Source organism: Podarcis muralis, chromosome 17 (genome assembly GCF_964188315.1).
Source record: "Podarcis muralis chromosome 17, rPodMur119.hap1.1, whole genome shotgun sequence".
Taxonomy (NCBI): Eukaryota; Metazoa; Chordata; class Lepidosauria; order Squamata; family Lacertidae; genus Podarcis; species Podarcis muralis.
The window spans coordinates 5,397,135-5,416,305 of record NC_135671.1 but is presented as its reverse complement, the minus strand read 5'-3'; the positions used below and the strand labels follow the sequence as shown (position 1 = coordinate 5,416,305).

Below are 19,171 nucleotides of genomic sequence, written 5' to 3'. Positions count from 1 at the left end.
TAGGAAATCTGAATTAGACCAATTGGGGGGCGGGAATGGATATGGAACAATTGCTTGTTTATGTTACTGATTTAAAAGTATTTAATGGGGACGCGGGTGGCGCTGTGGGTAAAAGCCTCAGCGCCTAGGGCTTGCCGATCGAAAGGTCGGCGGTTCGAATCCCCGCAGCGGGGTGCGCTCCTGTTGTTCGGTCCCAGTGCCTGCCAACCTAGCAGTTCGAAAGCACCCCCGGGTGCAAGTAGATAAATAGGGACCGCTTACTAGCGGGAAGGTAAACGGCGTTTCCGTGTGCTGCGCTGGCTCGCCAGATGCAGCTTCGTCACGCTGGCCACGTGACCCGGAAGTGTCTCCGGACAGCGCTGGCCCCCGGCCTCTTGAGTGAGATGGGCGCACAACCCCAGAGTCTGTCAAGACTGGCCCGTACGGGCAGGGGTACCTTTACCTTTACCTTTAATGATGAAATGTTTGGGCTACATGGTGCTGCCTTTTTAAAGGTAGTCTGGAAACCGATTGGTTCCAACATACAAAGTCACCAGTTGCTAGTAGGGGCAAGGAGGTTTGATGTAAGCTATAAAAATTCTGCATCAATCACATTGGTTGCCAATAAGTTTCCAAAATTAATTTTAAATTGCTTTTTCTACCGTTTTAAAGTCCCCAAAGGCCTAGAAACAGTGTACAAAGGACCAACTGCACACACATGAACCTACCCCGACTGAGCTTCAGAGGCCCTGCTTTCTGTTCCATAGCTAGTGAAGGTTAGGTTGGCAGGTAAAAGAGAGACAACCTTTTAATTGGTGACTACGCTATGAAAGTCTTTTCCCCAGGCGCTCCATCAAGCTCTCTTCCTCTCTTTAGGTACATGTTTATATTATGAAACACCACTATGGGGTGCTTTTATGTTGATTTTATACCTAATCCTGCTGTTTTTAAATTTTGTGTTTATATGTCTAAAATATTAATTGTTCTTACTTTAACAAATAATTGATGATAAAATTGCTGCTTTGGAAACATACAAAAGAAAGAGTTGCTTTATCTCCTGTCTACTACTTTTTTCTCCTCCTTGTATGTGTCTTGCATGCACACACACACTTTTTATAATATTTTGGCATATGGTGGCTGTTTTTCATACAATGACAAGAGGTGGGCCACATTTTTAGAAGTCAGTAGTATATAGGGATAGATGCTTCAATGGGTAGCTGGGAGAAAGCTGAAGTTAGAAGACAGTGTGTGTGGTGTAGCATTTATGCCACAAAGCATTGCATAATTGCCATATTTTTCTGTTAATAAAGCAAGCATTGCATTCTTTAATTATTACAAAGTCTCTAAAATCTATAGAATCAAAATATTCACAAATAAGATGGATTTCATCAAGGGGTAGGATGCAGCACAAGGGAAGCAAGGGTGCATTTTTGCTCCAATGTCTTTTCTGGTGATGCAATTATTTGTGTATATTAAGTCTTCGTGGAGAAAGTTGTTGACCTAGAGCACTTACTAACTCAATATTAGTTTGAGTAAGCATTGTGTTCACACCAGTGTTCGGAAATGACTTGGGGGAGGGGGGTGGATAGTGTGTGCAGTTCTGGTTGAAAATATTGCACTCTAAAGACTAATTTCTTTTTGGCTCGACAGTATTGAAAATCTTTAATAGGGGGCTGCAGCCATAGAAGGAAGGCATTGTTTGTGTCCTTGTACGGAGTAGGGAAGCACAACCAAGGGCATAAGTAGGACTGGATTGTTTGACTTTTATAGCATCTGCTGCACTATCAGGCAGTTGGGTGACCCAAGAGGGGAGCTCCAGCCTGGAGAGCGAGAGAGACAGCAGTCAAGTAGCACCCAGCTGTTCTGGTCCACAGTGATTTGTTCCCTTCATAAATATCATGTCTTTTAAAAGCTTTAGCTGTTTAAATACATGGGTTTTAGTGGTGCAGGACATGGGCTTGACTTGGGTTTATTAATGCTTGATGTTTGGAATGGGTCAGATTTTGTTTTGTATCAAAGCAGATTTTAAGTTGGGGGGGGGGAGAGCTTGGCTTAGAAACAAGTGAAATTCCTTGAATTCCTTTCTGTTACTGCAAATGAAGTATTACCACTGGGGTGTTCCAAATTTTGTCCTGAATTGGAGACTTTGATTTAGAATTAAAGTGGGTGTAGTGTGCCCATCAACTCCAAAAGCCGTTGGTATCCAGCACTTAATACACAAAGCATGGAGTGTGTAGATGCCCTAAATCTGGTAATTTGCAGTGAGTTTATTGTATATAATCATAAAAGAAACTTTGGTAAAACTAATCTTACTATTTTTCAATCTAGGTTTTTCCCATGGTTGAATTTAAGCTTTGTTGTTAATAGTATGATAGGTTGTGAGGAACTGATTATTGGAAATATATCAGTGCCTCCAGACAGAGCTAGCATAAATTAAATGATGAAGTGTCTTACTTCCGATGGGAATGGTTTGTGCACATTCTCTGATGAATGCTAAGGGGGTTTTTTAATACAGATTTTAATTTGGATATCTCTTCTTACAAAGAAATTCATACGAATGTGGTGATAATGTCAGTGCTTGTACAGCGAGTGGTGTTGCTGCAATTTTAAGCAAACTTTCCTAGGAGCAGGTCCCACTGAACTTGGGTATAATACATAATATTGTGTTATACATGAGCTATAAGATTTACTATTTCATGGTCTTCTAACTTTGAGAAAGTAACTTAGATGAAATTTGTTTTTAAAATGAGGAACTTTGTGATCAAGATGACACGAGTCTTGGGCAATCTGTGTGTTTCTTAGCCCTTCTGCCTTCACCAAACATCTCTCCACTCTTGTGTCAAAATCTCCTGTTGCTTGTTAGTCCCCATTACCATTTTTGCAGTCATCACTTGAGGGGGGTCTCACAAAGCCAGTATGTGAAAAACGAGGGGGAAAGTTGTGGACCCAAGTGCTGATTTGCACGTAACAGGATGCCAGCACTCCGCTTTCTTTCCTTCTGGCACAACAGAGGGGTTGGCATTGATTTGAGAAGTGTGCACCAGGATGCTTGTTCCCAGAAAGCCAAAGTTTGTTTAATTGTAGCTTTCCGTTAATTTGTGAACAGCTCAGTTTTGACACCTAGACAGTATGAACCACAGAGCTGGAAATTCGTGGGCAACCAGGAACTTGAAATAGTATCTGAGCTGTGCCAGTAGAGGAGTGTTTCCAATAGCATATATGAAACTTGAGCATTTTCTCATGCTTTGATAAAGTAAACTGAAATCAGTAGTCACCCAGCTTATCAAATTTGCAGTATGGGACTCTATGCTTGCCCACCTCTAGATAGATAGATAGATAGATAGATAGATAGATAGATAGATAGTGGAACTGTTACTGTAACTATCCACAGGTCAGGATGCAACCCCTTTGTGGGTCTCGGCCCCACTAGTATTTATTTATTTGTTGCCCAGCCTTTACTGTAAGGTCCTAGGGTGGGTGACAACATCAAAACACAATATTAAAAACAGTTTAAAACAAGTTACAATCATCAAAATAAATATACACCCCAAGTTTCAAAAGCCAGGGTTAAAGAGGTGTGTCTTCAGCTGTCTGCAAAAGCTGTGTAATGAAGGAGCCAGATGGACCTCTGTGGGGAGTGAGTTCCACAGCTTGTTGGCCACTGCAGAGAATGCCCTCTCCCAGGCTGCCAGCCCCCAAGCCTCTGACGGAGGAGGAGGAGGAACTACCGAGGGCTTCCTCTGCTAATCTCAGCAACCAAGAGGGTCTGTGGGGGGGGGTCTTTCAGATTTGGGGGCCTAGTTGAATATGAATAAGGGCCGTATTAATGGCATCCCACATAGTCACCACAAAGTCATCATTTACAGGTACATAACTGTATATTAACCTAAAGGTGGGTAGTGTTCTGTTTCCATAATTTGTGTACTGTATTTGTCTTTTAAGCTGCACTGACCTGTCAAAGATAATATCTTTCAGATAAATGAAAACTGTATTTAAATACATACATCTTAGATGCTGTAAATACTATATGAATTAGAAAAGTAACTGTAAAAAAGCCAGTGTGGTGTAGTGATTAGGAGCAATAGACTCGTAATCTGGTGAACCGGGTTCACGTCTCCGCTCCTCCACATGCTGCTGCTGGGTGACCTTGGGCTAGTCACACTTCTCTGAAGTCTCTCAGCCCCACTCACCTCACAGAGTGTTTGTTGTGGGGGAGGAAGGGAAAGGAGCATGTTAGCTGCTTTGAGACTCCTTCAGGTAGTGATAAAGCAGGATATCAAATCCAAACTCCTCCTATCAAAGCTAGCTCAGCAGACCAAAATTTGGCTGCAGTGTAAATCACATACCTAGTGGGTGGTGAATGCATTTGTTGAGCTGCAACTCCATCTATCTGTAGCTCTTTTAAGAATTCACAAACCTAGAGCCTATTGACATGAAAGTTTAATAAGCAAGCATATTTCAAAATGGGTATACCATAACCGTTATTCCCTTATAACAGTTCTCAGTTTGTACTCTGTTCTCTTCATTTCCCCCAGACATAAGAGAAAAAGTTTAGAGAGAATATGAGCAATAAACTACAATATTTCTGAAGTTGTGAAACATCTAGACATTTAATCTCCGATTTGTTCTTTGGAAATGTGTAATGCCTAGTTAATTTTTATTTTTTTTGGAAATGGTTGTTCTGATAAATGACGTTCTAAGTTACCCATTACTTTTTGATTTATTTATTTTGTTTCTCCTTGCCCCACAGAGTGAAGATAGTCCAAGTCCCAAGAGACAGCGCCTTTCTCATTCAGTCTTTGACTACACAGCAGCATCACCAGCCCCATCACCGCCAATGCGACCATGGGAGATGACATCCAATAGGCAGCCTCCTTCAGCTCGACCAAGCCAACATCACTTCTCAGGGGAACGATGCAACACACCTGCACGCAACAGAAGGAGGCAAGTAGAATAGATGGACAATGGTTGTGAAGTCAGCCTTCCTGACAGAGGATTGGAGCTGCTGACATATCAAGGTCTTAATTGAACAGCCATTTTCTGAGCTATCAAGTTTTATTACTATTAAGAGTTAATTAAATAGTTATTTAAGGAGGTAGTGGTGTGTCTACCTTCCAGGTGTACATGTTTGTGGGTGCTAGTGTCCTGGAAGTCATGAGAACTACACCAAGAATGTAGTGTTTTGTACTGCAGACAAGCGAGTCTTATCACGTTATTGTACTGGTATTGTGAGATCTGATGCCTACTACTTAGTAAATAGAAGCTTCTTCTTTTTGGTTTTTGACTGCCCGTGTTTAGTTATATCTAGATTGGGTATTTAAAAATGTTCATCTTCTTTCAAGGAATGCATTGTGTTTCCCATCCACCCCTTGTCTTCACAATAGAAGTGAGGAGCATTTGGCTTAACAATTGCACCAAATCACCTAAAGAGCTTGACAGAGATGCCAACTGCAAAATAAACCTGAACAAAACTCCAAAGGAATATACCATGTCCGGCTGCTCTTAGTAGTATGAGCTTATTTTGTTGTGGTGTGAGTCGTGAACTTCATGGAGCTAAAATTGTACTGTTTCCAGGAGCATACAAATGATTGATTGTCTCCTAATTTTTTCTTTAAATGCATTATTTTTATTTATTATTTTGCTTAATGACTGGAGACAAAACTGAGGACATCTTTACAGCATTTGCTATAAAGACTGATGAAAATGGATCCTCTTTGTAGGGCTTCCAGTAATGGGTTACCAGGGTTTTTTTCACCTGTGTAGATCCCCCCCCCTTCATGTTTGTATCTCATCCTTTCTCGAAGGAGCTCAGTATAGCATACATATGAATTATTCATTTATTGCCACAACCCTTTGATGTAGGTTTAGGCTGAGAAATAGCAACTGGGCCAAGGTCATTCCGTGAATTCATAGATGATCAAGGAATTGAACCCGCATCTCCATGATCAAAGCCCACCATTTTAAGAATGATCCTGTGGTAGAAGCAGTTTTAGATTGCCCCAGGCTGACTTTTCCTTGCACTGTAATGGGCTTAAAAGATTACATGAAATCTATCCTTTGCTGAGCTCATGTCATGTCCTACAGCATTGGTGAGGTTTCATGCAACTGTTGTGTCTTTGATGTGAAAGCCAGTCTTGGGCTGACCAATAACTGGCTATCACTGTGGTTTATGATATATTTATATGCTGGTTTTAGGATGAATCTCACAAAATGGCTTACATGAAAATAAGCATCAGTTAAAGCCATATAATAAAACAGGAAAGAATAATACTTTTTTGAAAGCTAGATTTCTCCTCTGAAGAGAAGATGGTCCTTAGGTAGTCCGTCTTAATATTGGAGAAGGAAAGCTCACCACAGCTGGAATTGGGGAGCTATGAGGAGAGGAAGAAAGCAGTGAGAGGAAGTCTCAAAAAGACGACAAGTTTGCAGTGTGGAAGAAAAACCACCACATTTACATGATGGTCACAGAAAAGTTTGTCAGTTGGCAGTTGTCATCACAGGGAGGGTTAGTTACATAACTTCCAACTCATGTGATAAGTTCCGCTTGACCTTCATTACTGTTAACTCTGAATTTCAGGGATAAAGGAGCTAGGTGATAGCTTTGGTATTATTATTTGGTTGGAAACTACAGATGACCGTAATCCATATTTTCTTATAGCTGCCAAGTTTTTTTAAGCAGCTGCTATTTCCCTTCTGGTATTCTGTTTACTTGATAAGGAAAATGATGTTAAGTGTTTACAGATCCATCTGATTTACATAAATTTTGGAATGCAGAAAGAAAAGTACAAGTTTGAAGTTCACAGTCCATATTTGAACAAAGGAGCTTCAGGGGGATTTACACTACATGTATTAATTGGCTTGCTAATGCCAGGATTTCTGTGTCATCAGCTACTGTTTGTGTGAATAGCCACTGTTAATTAAAGCCATTATCACTTATTTCTGCATTTCATAGCCTTCTGACCTCTGATTGTAATCCTTTCCCCTGCATACAGTCATGTGTGTATGTACTAGCGACTCAGATTAACACTTCATGCAGCTGATGGAATAGACTGTAGTCCAAGAAAGCTTATGCCATAATAAATTTGTATGTCTTTAAGGGGCCACAAGATTCTTTGCTTAATCTAGAAGGGAAAGGTGTGTAAAAAAAATCTTTGTCCAATTTGATTATTTGCAGCCCTCCCGTTAGACGCCAGAGAGCAAGAAGAGATCGATTATCTCGACATAATTCCATTAGTCAAGATGAGAACTACCATCTCCCCTACGGACAACAACAAGCAATAGAAGAACCCCGAGCCTTCCACCCTCCGAATGTATCTCCCCGTATGTTGCACCCAGCTGCTCATCCACCACAGCAAAACGCAGTGATGGTTGACATTCATGAACAGGTATTTGAAAGGATGGAGCAGTGTGTTCCTAACTCCTGGTAGATAGGTTACACTTTGTGATTTAAAATTGGAGGTTACACTTCACTTGTGCGCCAAAAATGTTTTTTTATTTTCTAATGTATAAAGATGACACCCCTCACCTCACTGTTTTGGGTATACTGCCTCTGAGGCTGGATAATGGTTTTCTGTTCAGTGGCTCTCAATGCACAGTCTAATCACAGCTGCTGCAGAGACATGGGGGGTGTTGCTGTAATAAAAGCCCTGCTTGATCAGAGCAAAGGCCCATCTAATTAAGCATTCTCACAGTGGCCAACCAGATGCCTGTGGAAAGACCATAAGCAGGAAATAACCCAGTAACACTCTCCCCACTCATGTTCCCTAACAGCTGGTACCTAGAAGTATACATCCTCAATACTGGAGCTACTACACAGCTATCATGACTTACAGTCATTGAAAACCATAGCCTTCGTGAATTTGTCTAATCTCTTTTTAAATCCCTGTTTGGCTAAAGGCCACACATCATCTTCACATTGAGGGTAGTTGTCTCTTACATTTCACACTATTCTGTTCCCGTTGTCCACAAGACAAATGCAGTCATGTGACTGCATGAATTCAGAGTGGCATGGAGAACAGTACATTGGGCATCCCTGCTTTACAGAAAGAAGGGTGCTGTGGGGGGGGGGGAGGCAAAAGATGGTAACTCTTGCCATTCTCAATTGACTTGATTCAATTTTTAGAAGGTCAGTGGTGATTTGCACAATGGTGACTTGCACAATTTCACTATAGGTAGCCAGTTGACAGTATTTGTGAGCAGTGTCCTAACCTGGTTATAGTGCATTTGTGGAAAACTGGAACTGGGTCATCTCGAATGTTTTCATATATTTTGTTTCTAAATCCTGTCTTTGTTGTGTTTAGAAATATTTACTAATAGTCTTTGTGCTGTGAAAGAAAAAATGGGAAAAGTTGAGCATCCTTCTGAGGTTGGTAACTAAGCAGACCTGCTGAAAGCTCTTTGCATTTTTCTTTGCAGATCCACCAGGGCACAGTCCCTGTTTCATACACGGTGACCACGGTGGCACCACATGGGATTCCACTTTGCACAGGTCAGCACATACCAGCTTGCAACACACAGCAGGTCCCTGGGTGTTCCGTGGTTTTCAGTGGACAGCATCTCCCTGTCTGCAGTGTGCCTCCCCCAGTAAGTAGCATCTTAATCTTAATTTCGAAAGCAAATGTTTCAAATGACTTTGGAGGTCGCAGAAGACCAAATGAATTTACTTAGAGCTGAATTTTCTCTATATTTACTTGGAAATCACGTATTAGGGTGGGGTGACTTCTGGTTAAGTGTAAAGATGATTTTAGCCTTCATATAAGAATACTTCATCAAGATTTTATGTATATTCCACAAACTTTTAATGATTTTATCGGTAGAATTTTGTGGGGTGGAGAGGTTGGATGAGTGTTAGCCTTCTGTGCTCTGTAAAATAACTAGCACACTGAAATTCTTGAAAAAATCCTGGATTCTAAAACAGAATCCCTTTCTATGCATTAAAAAAAAAACTGAACCCAAGTAATCCAGATTTATGGTCCAAAGAGAGATGGCGCCTCATCCTCTGTGTTCAGATTTCAACAACTTCTGTCTTACTTTGCATAATTTATTTGCTTCTGCTAGGTGTGGAAAGGGTCCATCTTTTCCATGGGAACTCTATTTGCTATAAATTGTGCTTTATTCTTAAGAATGTAATGAGGAATCAAATACTATGTGTTGCATAACCTTTGTGAATGTTTCTTTTCTTTTTCAGATGCTTCAGGCATGTTCTGTTCAACACTTACCAGTTCCATATGCGGCATTCCCACCTCTCATTTCTAGCGATCCGTTTCTTTTGCATCCTCCACACCTCTCCCCACATCATGCTCCACACCTGCCACCTCCAGGCCAGTTCGTTCCCTTTCAGACACAACAGTCACGGTCGGTAGGTATCTCTTTAAAAACAAACAAAGCAAAAAAAACCCCTTACTTCCTCTAGTAGTTGGTTCTGGAACAATGAATTTAAGGTGGGATGCGTTGGTTAGCTGCCTGGAAAAGGAGTCAGCCAAAAACCAGGAAGTCTTTTGCAAGTGATAGCAAAGCTTCTAGTATAGAAGTCTGTGAACTGCAAAATCTGATCTACAAGCTGAAAGCCGTAGCTGCTTTAATTTCCAGTCTGCCAGAAAAGCAGAAGCAAAATGGAATCTTGAGTGTTTTCCAGCGCTAGTTTCAGAGAAACTGAACTACAGAGAAAAAAGATGGAGCTCTTACTATTTTGAATGGCCGTGTTCCTTTTTGAGCCTTAAGTGCATCTAGAGATTGAGAGCTTTTTTGGAAAGATGGCATTTCATATTTGCAGTCCATGGTGTGTGTTAAATTTCTTTACATCCCATACTATTAACCATTGTTATATGGCACACATAGTATTTGAGAGGTTCAGATGGGCTTTTTCATCTCATTTGTGGGAAAACGTGATCTCCTGGTGCTGCCAAATAGGTATTTGAACTGAAACTCAAAGCAGATCTGTAGGGGATTCTATAATTGTGAGACAGTTGCTGATAATTTCTCTCTGAAGGAAAAGTGGGCTATGTAGAATGGAATGAATGATGATTTAGTCCTCTCTGTCCTTCAGCACAGTGAGTGCCTGTTCCTTATCATTTTAGTTTTTCCTATCATCCAGAAATAGAAAAGTAAAACTGCAGTTGCACTAACTGCAAGGAGAGTTAATGTAGGGCAGAGTTTCGCAAAATGGGATTGCCTGATCCCCTGCTTTCCCAGGGAAGGGGCATTGCATGTGCATGAAATCGGTGGGTCACCCTGTAACATTAGAAATCTGATGATAAGTAACCTGATAGGCAACCAGAGCAGCTCTTGAGTCGACTGAATGCGCAACAAGATGTGGCCTCCTCAGCCCCCAGGTTTAAAAGTGGAGGCTAGCACACGCTCAAAAAAACACCCCGCTCTGAAAACTTCAAGCTAAGGATGAAAAAGGTCATTTTGCATTCTAAGCAACCAGAGTGTCATCACGTATAGATACAGATCCTGGAACAAGAACAAGTGAATGTTCTCAGTTATGTGGTAGCAGGAAAAAGTGGCACAAGATCATAACATTTGTACTGAAATATATCTCATTACAATTTGATAAATACTCAGAACGGTGTTATTAAGCATGAGAAATGTGAATTTCTGGCAAAATACACAGTGAAAAGACAGCAACTGAATAAAAGTCATACTTCAGTGCAGTATGAATACAGTGGTGCCCCGCAAGACGAATGCCTCGCAAGACGAAAAACTCGCTAGACGAACGGGTTTTCCGTTTTTTGAGTCGTTCCGCAAGACGAATTTCCCTATGGGCTTGCTTCGCAAGACGAAATGTCTTGCAAGTTTGTTTCCTTTTTCTTAAAGCCGCTAAGCCGTTAATAGCTGCTTAGCCGCTAATAGCCGTTCTTCGCAAGACGAAAAAACCGCAAGACGAAGAGACTCATGGAACGGATTAATTTCGTCTTGCGAGGCACCACTGTATACTTTTACTGTGTAGTATTGACTAGATAAACTTTGACAAACAACTATTTTTGGCAAATAATTGTGGTAAATTATATGTTTCACAAATGTTCATGCTTTTCCCCCTCTCCCATAGCCTCTTCAAAGGATAGAGAACGAAGTAGAGTTGCTTGGAGACCATCTTCCTGTAGGAGGTTTCACCTACCCGCCTTCAGCCCACCCACCAACATTGCCTCCCTCAGCCCCACTACAGTTCTTAACGCATGACCCTTTGCACCAAGAGGTGTCCTTTGGAATAGTAAGTGATGGCTTTCAGCATTTTGCTGTGATTTTCACTATGCGTTTATTTCACATTATGATTCTACTAGCATGTTCTGAATTGTATCCCCGTCCCCTTTGAACATGCACATTTACCTATTCATTTACATTAACCTCAACATGTGCAACTGTTGGAAACAGAAAATAAATGAGCCTTGGTTGGGTAGCGAAAGGTTCTCGTGGGTGGAAGGAAGGGGAGGTGATCCATGCTGATTTCCTGTCTTCAGAGCAGCTACCTCTATCCCCCCCCCCCAAAGAAAATCAGCTCCAATACAGTATGGGAGGAAGCACTGGGGACTGCTGGGGTGCTGTGGAAATCAGCAGAAGTAGCCCCCCCACACCCAGGAGTGGCCATTTGCAGAAGAGGATTCTCTACTAGATTTGACTTGGTTTGTATTCCACAAGTGGAAAGAACCCTTCTTTTCATAGATCAGCAGGTTTGAATCCAACTCTAGAATTAGGATCAGTCTGTACAAGAGTTTTTCATCAAATTTTCAATAAGCCAGAAATGGAATTGTTTGGTCAAGGGAAGATTCACTGTGGTGAAAACACTTCTGAAATGTAAAAGTATGACTTTTTCAGTGCCACCGTGGGCTGATGGACTGCTGAAATTTCCCCCCTGTTTGCATTAGCCTTACCCGCCTTTCATGCCTCGAAGACTCACAGGACGCAGCAGATACCGATCTCAACAGCCAATACCGCCACCTCCTTACCATCCCAGCCTATTGCCATATGTGCTGTAAGTCTCTTTGTCTTTGTAGCTGTCCTTGGTAGCTTGGCTTTAGGATGGATAGCACCGTTTTCTGAAAACAGCAGCCTAGAGTTGTCCCCCAAAGGGCAATCCTCTGCTTCAGTACAAGATGGGTTAAGGGAGACCTCAAATATTTTTATTTGTAATTAGTGTGGATGCTGTAACATGATCCTAAGTGCTTCAAGTAAAGAGTGCAATCCTATGAGAAGTTCTCTTACCCATCCCCATTATGATGAACTGTGGCCTTACAAGAGCAGCACTGTGTTTTCATGCTGCTCACATTCATTGAAATGAGACTTGGAGAAGTTGCTTGCTCTGTTTCCCTCCTCTGTGCCCTGCCACAAATGAGAGCAGTCCCTGCCTCTGGGTGTGCCAGAGGACTGAGAGGGTACAAGTAAACCAAGCCTTGGTTGTGGTACAATCTTCATATGAAGGGTGTGGACTGTCCCTCTCAGATAAATTATTGTGGGCCAAACCATGTTTAAACAAGGCTTTTAAGTTCAGACCCAAGGCCAAACCATGGTTGAAAAACACCATGGTTTGTAAGACAACAATAAGCCATGACTTCACATCATGCTTTGTTTCCAGAAAACAAAACATGGTTAGTTTTCTGGGTTAGCCAAACTGGACTTTGACTAAACAAACCATGGCTTGGCATTCTGTGTGAATTAGGCCACTGTATAAGCAGGTGGTATTATATGTTTTATAAGCTTCAGTGCTTCTGTAAGTGAACTTGTGACAGAGAAATGTTTTTCCTTCTGCTGCCCAATTCACAATTACTTAAAGCCTGCCTGTGCCTTCTGAGGTGTATCAGGTGCCTACAGGGGAAAGGGTCTTGATGGTGGTGGCACCTTGACTGGCGATGTTCTCCACAGGGAGGCTTGCTAGGCTCTTGTTGTGATGTGATTTTGACACTAGGCAGAGGCACTTAGATTATTGTAATTTTAACCTTTTCTAAGCCAACCTGGAACCCATTTAAAGGGCAAAGCATAAATCAAATATCAAAATGAATAATAAGCTAAGTTAAAATACATTTTTTTAAACACCTGTCCAGCTTGCCTCTCTGGAAGCATGGGCATGTGTAATCCAATGTGTAAAATGGTAGGAGAGCCAGCTTGATACAGATTAGTAAATAGCGTGACCTAGTACTGAATTGGAACCAAATTTGAATTTAAATTCTTGACCAGTTTTGAAAGCCTCTAGGGACAGACCCAAAATTAGCTGCTCTTTCTCGGTATGTGTATGTGCACAAGTAGTAAATCATGATGCTAACTTCCTTTTTTTCTGCAGATCAATGCTTCCAGTGCCACCTGCGGTTGGCCCAGCCTTCAGTTTTGAGCTGGATGTAGAAGACGGCGAGGTGGAAAACTATGAGGTTGGTTACAGATTCCACATTTATGCAAATCACGAGGCTTTGAGTACATTCCTTAAATTGGTTCCTAAATACGTTGCTTATTAAACTAGCAAATTGCATTTTGCTGGAACGACACCAAAAAATTGCAGTAGCTGCTACCAGATCTATGTTTTGTGAGGACATATACTTACGCTGAACAATTTCTAGGATTTTCTTCCTTCCATGCGAGTGCTACACAGTGCTGTAGCCTCTTGATTGGGCCTGTATGTAGCCCCAGACAATTCAAACACTAAACCAAGGGCAGTTGCCTTATGACGCAAGTTTGCAAGATTTCCCAGTTTTACGCTACTGGTTTTGCTTATCGTCCCTGATGATAATGTGTTATGAAGAGTGCTTGATGAGTAAAGTGGGTGAGTTTTTAAAAGGTGACTTGAAAAGGGCGTCTTTCTTTCATAGGCACTGCTGAACTTGGCCGAAAGACTGGGAGAGGCCAAACCGAGAGGACTGACGAAAGCAGATATTGAACAACTTCCATCTTACAGATTCAACCCAAATAACCATCAGTCAGAACAGACTCTGTAAGTTCTTTTGCTCCTCTCTGAGGCCTTGGTGTGAAGTTGTTTGACCCTGGTTGACTGAAATCCAGCACAGCAAATAACTGTAACATAACTAATAAATGCATCCACTTGTCTTCCTTTTTAATAGTACTTTCCAGCTTTGAATTTATTTAACTGGTAGAGTAAGGGATATTTTTTTTATAAAAAAAAAACTTCCATGTATTGGTGAGCTTTATTAACAGTTGGGTTAGAATATTAAATACAGATTTCCCCATTTTTAATACTTTGATTTAATCGAATATTGCTCACAGTCCAGTGAGCTGCACAGCTAATGATGAGTTTGCTCCTCCATCTAATATTACTGGAGTCACATAGGAATGGCAGGGACGGTGTGCAGAAGCTGCACACCTTATCTTAACATGAAATCAGTGCTCCTTATTTTTCCAAAAAGAAGCTCCCAGCTCCACATGCCACATGGCTATCTGCTTTTATAATAGGAAAAGTTATAAAATCAGATTGCATTGGGGCATGATGGAATGTTGCTTTTTGAAGAGAAAAATGAAATGCCATAATAGGCACACAGAAACAAGAAACTTGTATGAATTGCGGTCACTATTCACATGAAACTGAGCCTTTTACAATTCCTGTTATGACGTTTCTTGCAAAGTGTTTAATACAGAAATCTGCCATTTTAATAATAAAAAAAAAGGATCATACAATTCTCACTGAGACATGAAGCTTCCTTAAGAAGAAATAAAAATAGGGTTTTTTTGAGGGGAGGGAGGAATGTCTTCTAAACAATCTCCCAGTAGTCCTGCTAGATTTTGGATGTGAAAAGTAACTACCAAGTGTTTGCATTAATGTGAAAATTGAATTGGGGAGTTGCCATTTGCTACACAACAATGAGCCCTAAGCCCTCTTCAGGCTTTCCGACAACAGCTTTTAAGTTGCTCATTTCTAAAATAATATTAGAAACGGATATTGGCCTAGAAACAGCATTTTCCTTAGTAGCCACCCTCCAGTCCTGAAGTCAGACTCTTTCGGCTGCCAGATAGGATTGTCTGCCAGCTTTCTCTGCAAAACACATTTGTTTTAATTTCTACAGTGCAATCTCAAGTAGTTTGCAAATGGCACTCCTGGGAGAAGCAAAGAAAACTGCCTTGCTGATATAGTTGGTGCTGGTGCTCAAAGTATGAGTTGTGAGCTGGGGAGTCCATGGTACAAATTTTCACCCCAGGTGTAGAATCATTAGGTAGCCTTAGCTAACACCTTTTTCTTCCATCCTTGGCTCTTCACTTTCATTACAGGGTGGTGGTAAGGATTACTGTCATAATACATGTGTGGTGCTTTGAACACTGAGAGCACTATATAGATATGCGCTGTTAATAGATAAAATCTTTTGCTCTGGGTTGATAGTTATTTGTTTTCCTAATCTTGCACTGTGCAGTCAGTTAAATAGCTATGATGCATTGGGCAAGAAATATAGGATATAACAAATCGTATGTTATATTCTATTACATATTTATAAATAAAACACACACACACACACACACAGTGGCAAACCCATATATATATCAGTGGCAAACCCAGCACCTCTATATCAGCAGTTAAGCCTCAATGAAATGTAGTGCAGTCACTTTATATTTAAAAAGTCTTTATTTTAAAAAGCAAGGAAATGCCTACGTTTTCAGATAAATAAAACCAAACTGTTGTTGCTCTTTCTAAATAAGGTATTCTGCAATTTTCTCTTCTAGGTGTGTAGTGTGCATGTGTGACTTTGAATCAAGGCAACTACTTAGAGTTTTACCGTGTAACCATGAGTTCCATGCCAAGTGTGTCGATAAATGGCTTAAGGTAATAATAATAATAAATAATAATAATACATAGTTTTAGAAATGAGGTGCAGTAGTCTAGATTTGTACTGCATGCCATCACTTTTGCCACACTATCTGTCGGTATACCACCATTTAAAAACAACAACTTGTCAACTGTCCATCACGTGACATATTTATTTAAGATGAAGCTTTTTTTTGTCCAAAATGTGTCTTTTCAAGAATGACATTGAATGTGAAATATAACCTAATTTGTTTTAAGGTTGAGAAGGAACCAGAAGCAGCAAAAGCAGTATGATGACAGAGAGTGTACACATGATGCAAAATATGGAAGTATAATTGAAGTAGGAAATTAATTACGACTTTCAGAAAATGTACTGAATTTCCATTGTGTCACTGCAGTGGCAAATCCTAAAACACCAAGATTGCAGAATATATGGCTATTTGTACAGTGAGGTCTATTAACTTTGAGTTTGCTTTGATTGTCCATAAATCATAAGGTTGTGGCAAATGTGAGGATTTTCTGCAGCTCTTAATTACAACCACTAGATGCCGTCATTTCCTTCTGCATAGCACAGAAAAGAGCTCCAAGTAGCAGAGAACTGTAATTATAATGACTAGCGGTTTTCTAATGGTGTTCATGGCAACGTTATATGTTGTCTTAAATTCAAAGTGCCCTGTGCAAGAAGAAAGACACTTGTGCAAGGGAGGAAGGGGGTCTGATTTTTTGTTGCTGCTGACCCCCCCTTCCGGTTGCAGCCCCTCAAACCATGTTACATGATGTTCTTGAAGGTCTCGCAACACTCAGAACCATGTTTTCTTCCGGGGGGGCTGGGGGCAGGAGCAACAAGAATGAAGCCCTGCTCCATGAGCAGAACTTTGCTCATGAAATGTAGAATCCAAACCACCATTTCTGAAGAGCTCAGAGATGAAAGTACATATTTGTGAACTTCAGAAAAGGTTGCGGGAGTTATAGTCATTATGGTGCATGGTTTTTGCATACTTAAAAAATAAAAAATCCACTTAACCATGTCAGGGAGAACACACAAACTAGTATCTCACCTGCTAAAGTCACCACCAGATTACCACATCATTAAACAACGAGAGCATCACAGTTCCACTGTAGTATTTAATGCAGGGCATGATTAAAATGCGAGAGTTCAATGCTCTTAATTTCAGAAGCTAGAGGAGTGTATGCACAAGAGGCTCATAGATTACTGGTAGAACTTGAAGTGTGTTTAGCAATAAATAGTAACTCCCCTGTCCCAGGACACCTTATTTGAACCCTTTGGTGCTATTTGAAAGAGAACCCAGGACAGTTTTCTTGGTTTTAAAGTTTGAAAATGTGTGTGTATGTGTGGATTATAGATCTCTGTGTGTGGCAGGCAGCTGAGCACGAACTGACTTAGCTGAGAAGCATTCTATTAGAGTTCCCACTTGAAGTCTGCACATTAATCATGTGAAGGAGACGTGAGCGGCTGATGAAAGTTCTGCCTGCTTTCATCAGGCTGCCCTTACTGATTCACACATGCTAGCCATGATGCCTATGTTCTGCCTTCCACTGTTGGAGGCACTATCTGTCTGAATATTAGTAGCTGGGAATCACAGCTGAGGAGACTGCTGTTGCGCTCAGTTCCTGGTTGTGGGATTCCCATGGACATCTGATTGGCCACAGTAAGAACAGGACGCTGCACTAGATGGGACTTCAGCCTTATCCGGCAGGAGTCTTGCGTTCGTCACTTTCTGTTTTTGGAGCATTCTGGTCTCTCCATGGTGGCTAGAGGAGAAGCGCTTTGTTCAGCGTTTGTGATGCATCTGCTCATGGGGACACTGGTAGCAAACACTGTGGCACTGAACAGAGCAGTTTAAACCCCAGAGTGGCTGGGGCAACCCAGGCAGATGGGCCGGGTACAAGTAATTAATAATCATCATCATAATAAATTAGCCAGCCATTAGAAGTCAGATGATTGATCTCTTTGGACATGTATTTACATGAGAATAAGATAAAGCTAAAGTCAGTTGATTTCACTGAAATCTGGGTTTTGATGCGATTCTCTTTCCTCTTAATTATCTTGCTAGGGATGTATGGTTCAATGTAGTGATTTTTATTCTATTTTATTTTATTTTTGCAACTCAGTACATTTTCTTTAACAGTCTTTTGTGTGAGATGATGTGCAATGCATTAATGCCTGTTTTTATTCCCCAGGCAAATCGTACTTGCCCCATCTGCAGAGCTGATGCTTCGGAAGTGCATCGTGACTCAGAATGACCAGTCTAAGAGCACAATTCTACTTTGGGTGTTCCTAGTCACATGTGTATATATATATATGAACTCTCCATTGAACTTAACCCGTGTGGCTTCCAGCCTTCCCTTTACACAAAAGGGTCAATGGACCTTTCTTTGCACTGTGTGATTTAATCAACTATAAAGCTTATAATTAGTCTTCACAATTATGGGATTGTTATACTAACTGTGTGATTGGAACTCCAAAGACTTTTTTTTTTCTTTTAGCTTAATTTCGTGTGTGCACTAACATTCCCTGGTTTTTGTGTGATCATTCCGAGTGTTGCTGCGAGATTACAGTGGAACGTGATCTTCTAGCATGTGCTTTTTTATTAAAAAAAGAAGAAGTGGTAGCTCCAAACAATATAGCAATCTACCTTATATAGAGCCTTCAGATACTGTGAGTGGGAATAAACGGTGCGGGTGGGTGCGTTGATCGCAGGGTGTTTGTGTGTGTGTGGGCGAGCAAGTGTTTGGGCGGTAGTGCGTGAGAGGACTAATATACCAGCATGTACTGAGGATGTATGTGTGTAGTATTAATTATGCTGCAATGTATAATCTTGTGTGTTATTTAAACAGTACTAGTACTGTACACTGGTTTCTTTCCTTGCGTTTGCAGTTGCACACTGAATGCTATAAGGGTGCAGCAGTTATAGACATTTGATATTTCATCCCCGCCCCCCTCCAATTGTATTTAATAGTACAAAAGGGCCTTTTTGCTTTTATTCAGACAACAATTATGCTTCCCTTTAATTGGAGATCCTATGTCTGTCATTATACAGCATATTGCTTCCTCAGTTACTACAAATAACAAATGAGCCTTTTCTCTCTTTTTTTAAGGCTGCAGTATTTTCCAGGTTTTTGAGATTTGCAGCTCATTGCTAAATTTATAATGCGTTGCAGCATTGCACAGCCAGGTAGCAATATTAAAAATTTCTCAACTGGTGATTGAAAGTTGATGCTGTCCTCTCTTAACTTTCTAAAAACTCTTCCAAGCCAACATTGGTTCTTTTTCTGTTCACTTTCAAAACTGGATTATTTTTTTATTTTTTTTATATCATTTATATCATTTCGTTTGTTTTCCAGTTTTGTCCATAGATACAGAAATGGAGAGGATGTTGGAATCTGTGCAAATGCTTCTTGTATTGTTGGCAATATACTTGCTTAAATCCCAGTTTAGCT

General features: G+C 40.8%; 1 protein-coding gene across 6 annotated transcripts in view; it reads left to right on the top strand.

Moving 5' to 3' along the window:
• The window catches only part of RNF38 (ring finger protein 38), an 81,563-nt gene extending 62,751 nt beyond the window's left edge, over positions 1-18,812 (top strand). For 4 of the 6 annotated variants that reach the window (XM_028711527.2, XM_028711533.2, XM_028711535.2 and 1 more), the window contains 10 exons: positions 4,730-4,923; positions 7,154-7,364; positions 8,395-8,562; positions 9,167-9,337; positions 11,030-11,191; positions 11,844-11,950; positions 13,253-13,337; positions 13,773-13,894; positions 15,628-15,727; positions 17,912-18,812. In XM_028711527.2, the coding sequence (XP_028567360.2) occupies positions 4,730-4,923; positions 7,154-7,364; positions 8,395-8,562; positions 9,167-9,337; positions 11,030-11,191; positions 11,844-11,950; positions 13,253-13,337; positions 13,773-13,894; positions 15,628-15,727; positions 17,912-17,974 (1,383 nt within the window). In that variant the 3' untranslated portion in view covers positions 17,975-18,812. Of the gene's footprint in view, positions 1-4,729; positions 4,924-7,153; positions 7,365-8,394; positions 8,563-9,166; positions 9,338-11,029; positions 11,192-11,843; positions 11,951-13,252; positions 13,338-13,772; positions 13,895-15,627; positions 15,728-15,967 lie in introns of all 6 variants that reach the window. The other 2 variants (XM_028711530.2, XM_028711529.2) reach the window with 2 other exon arrangements.
• Positions 18,813-19,171: the final 359 nt, after the last annotated feature.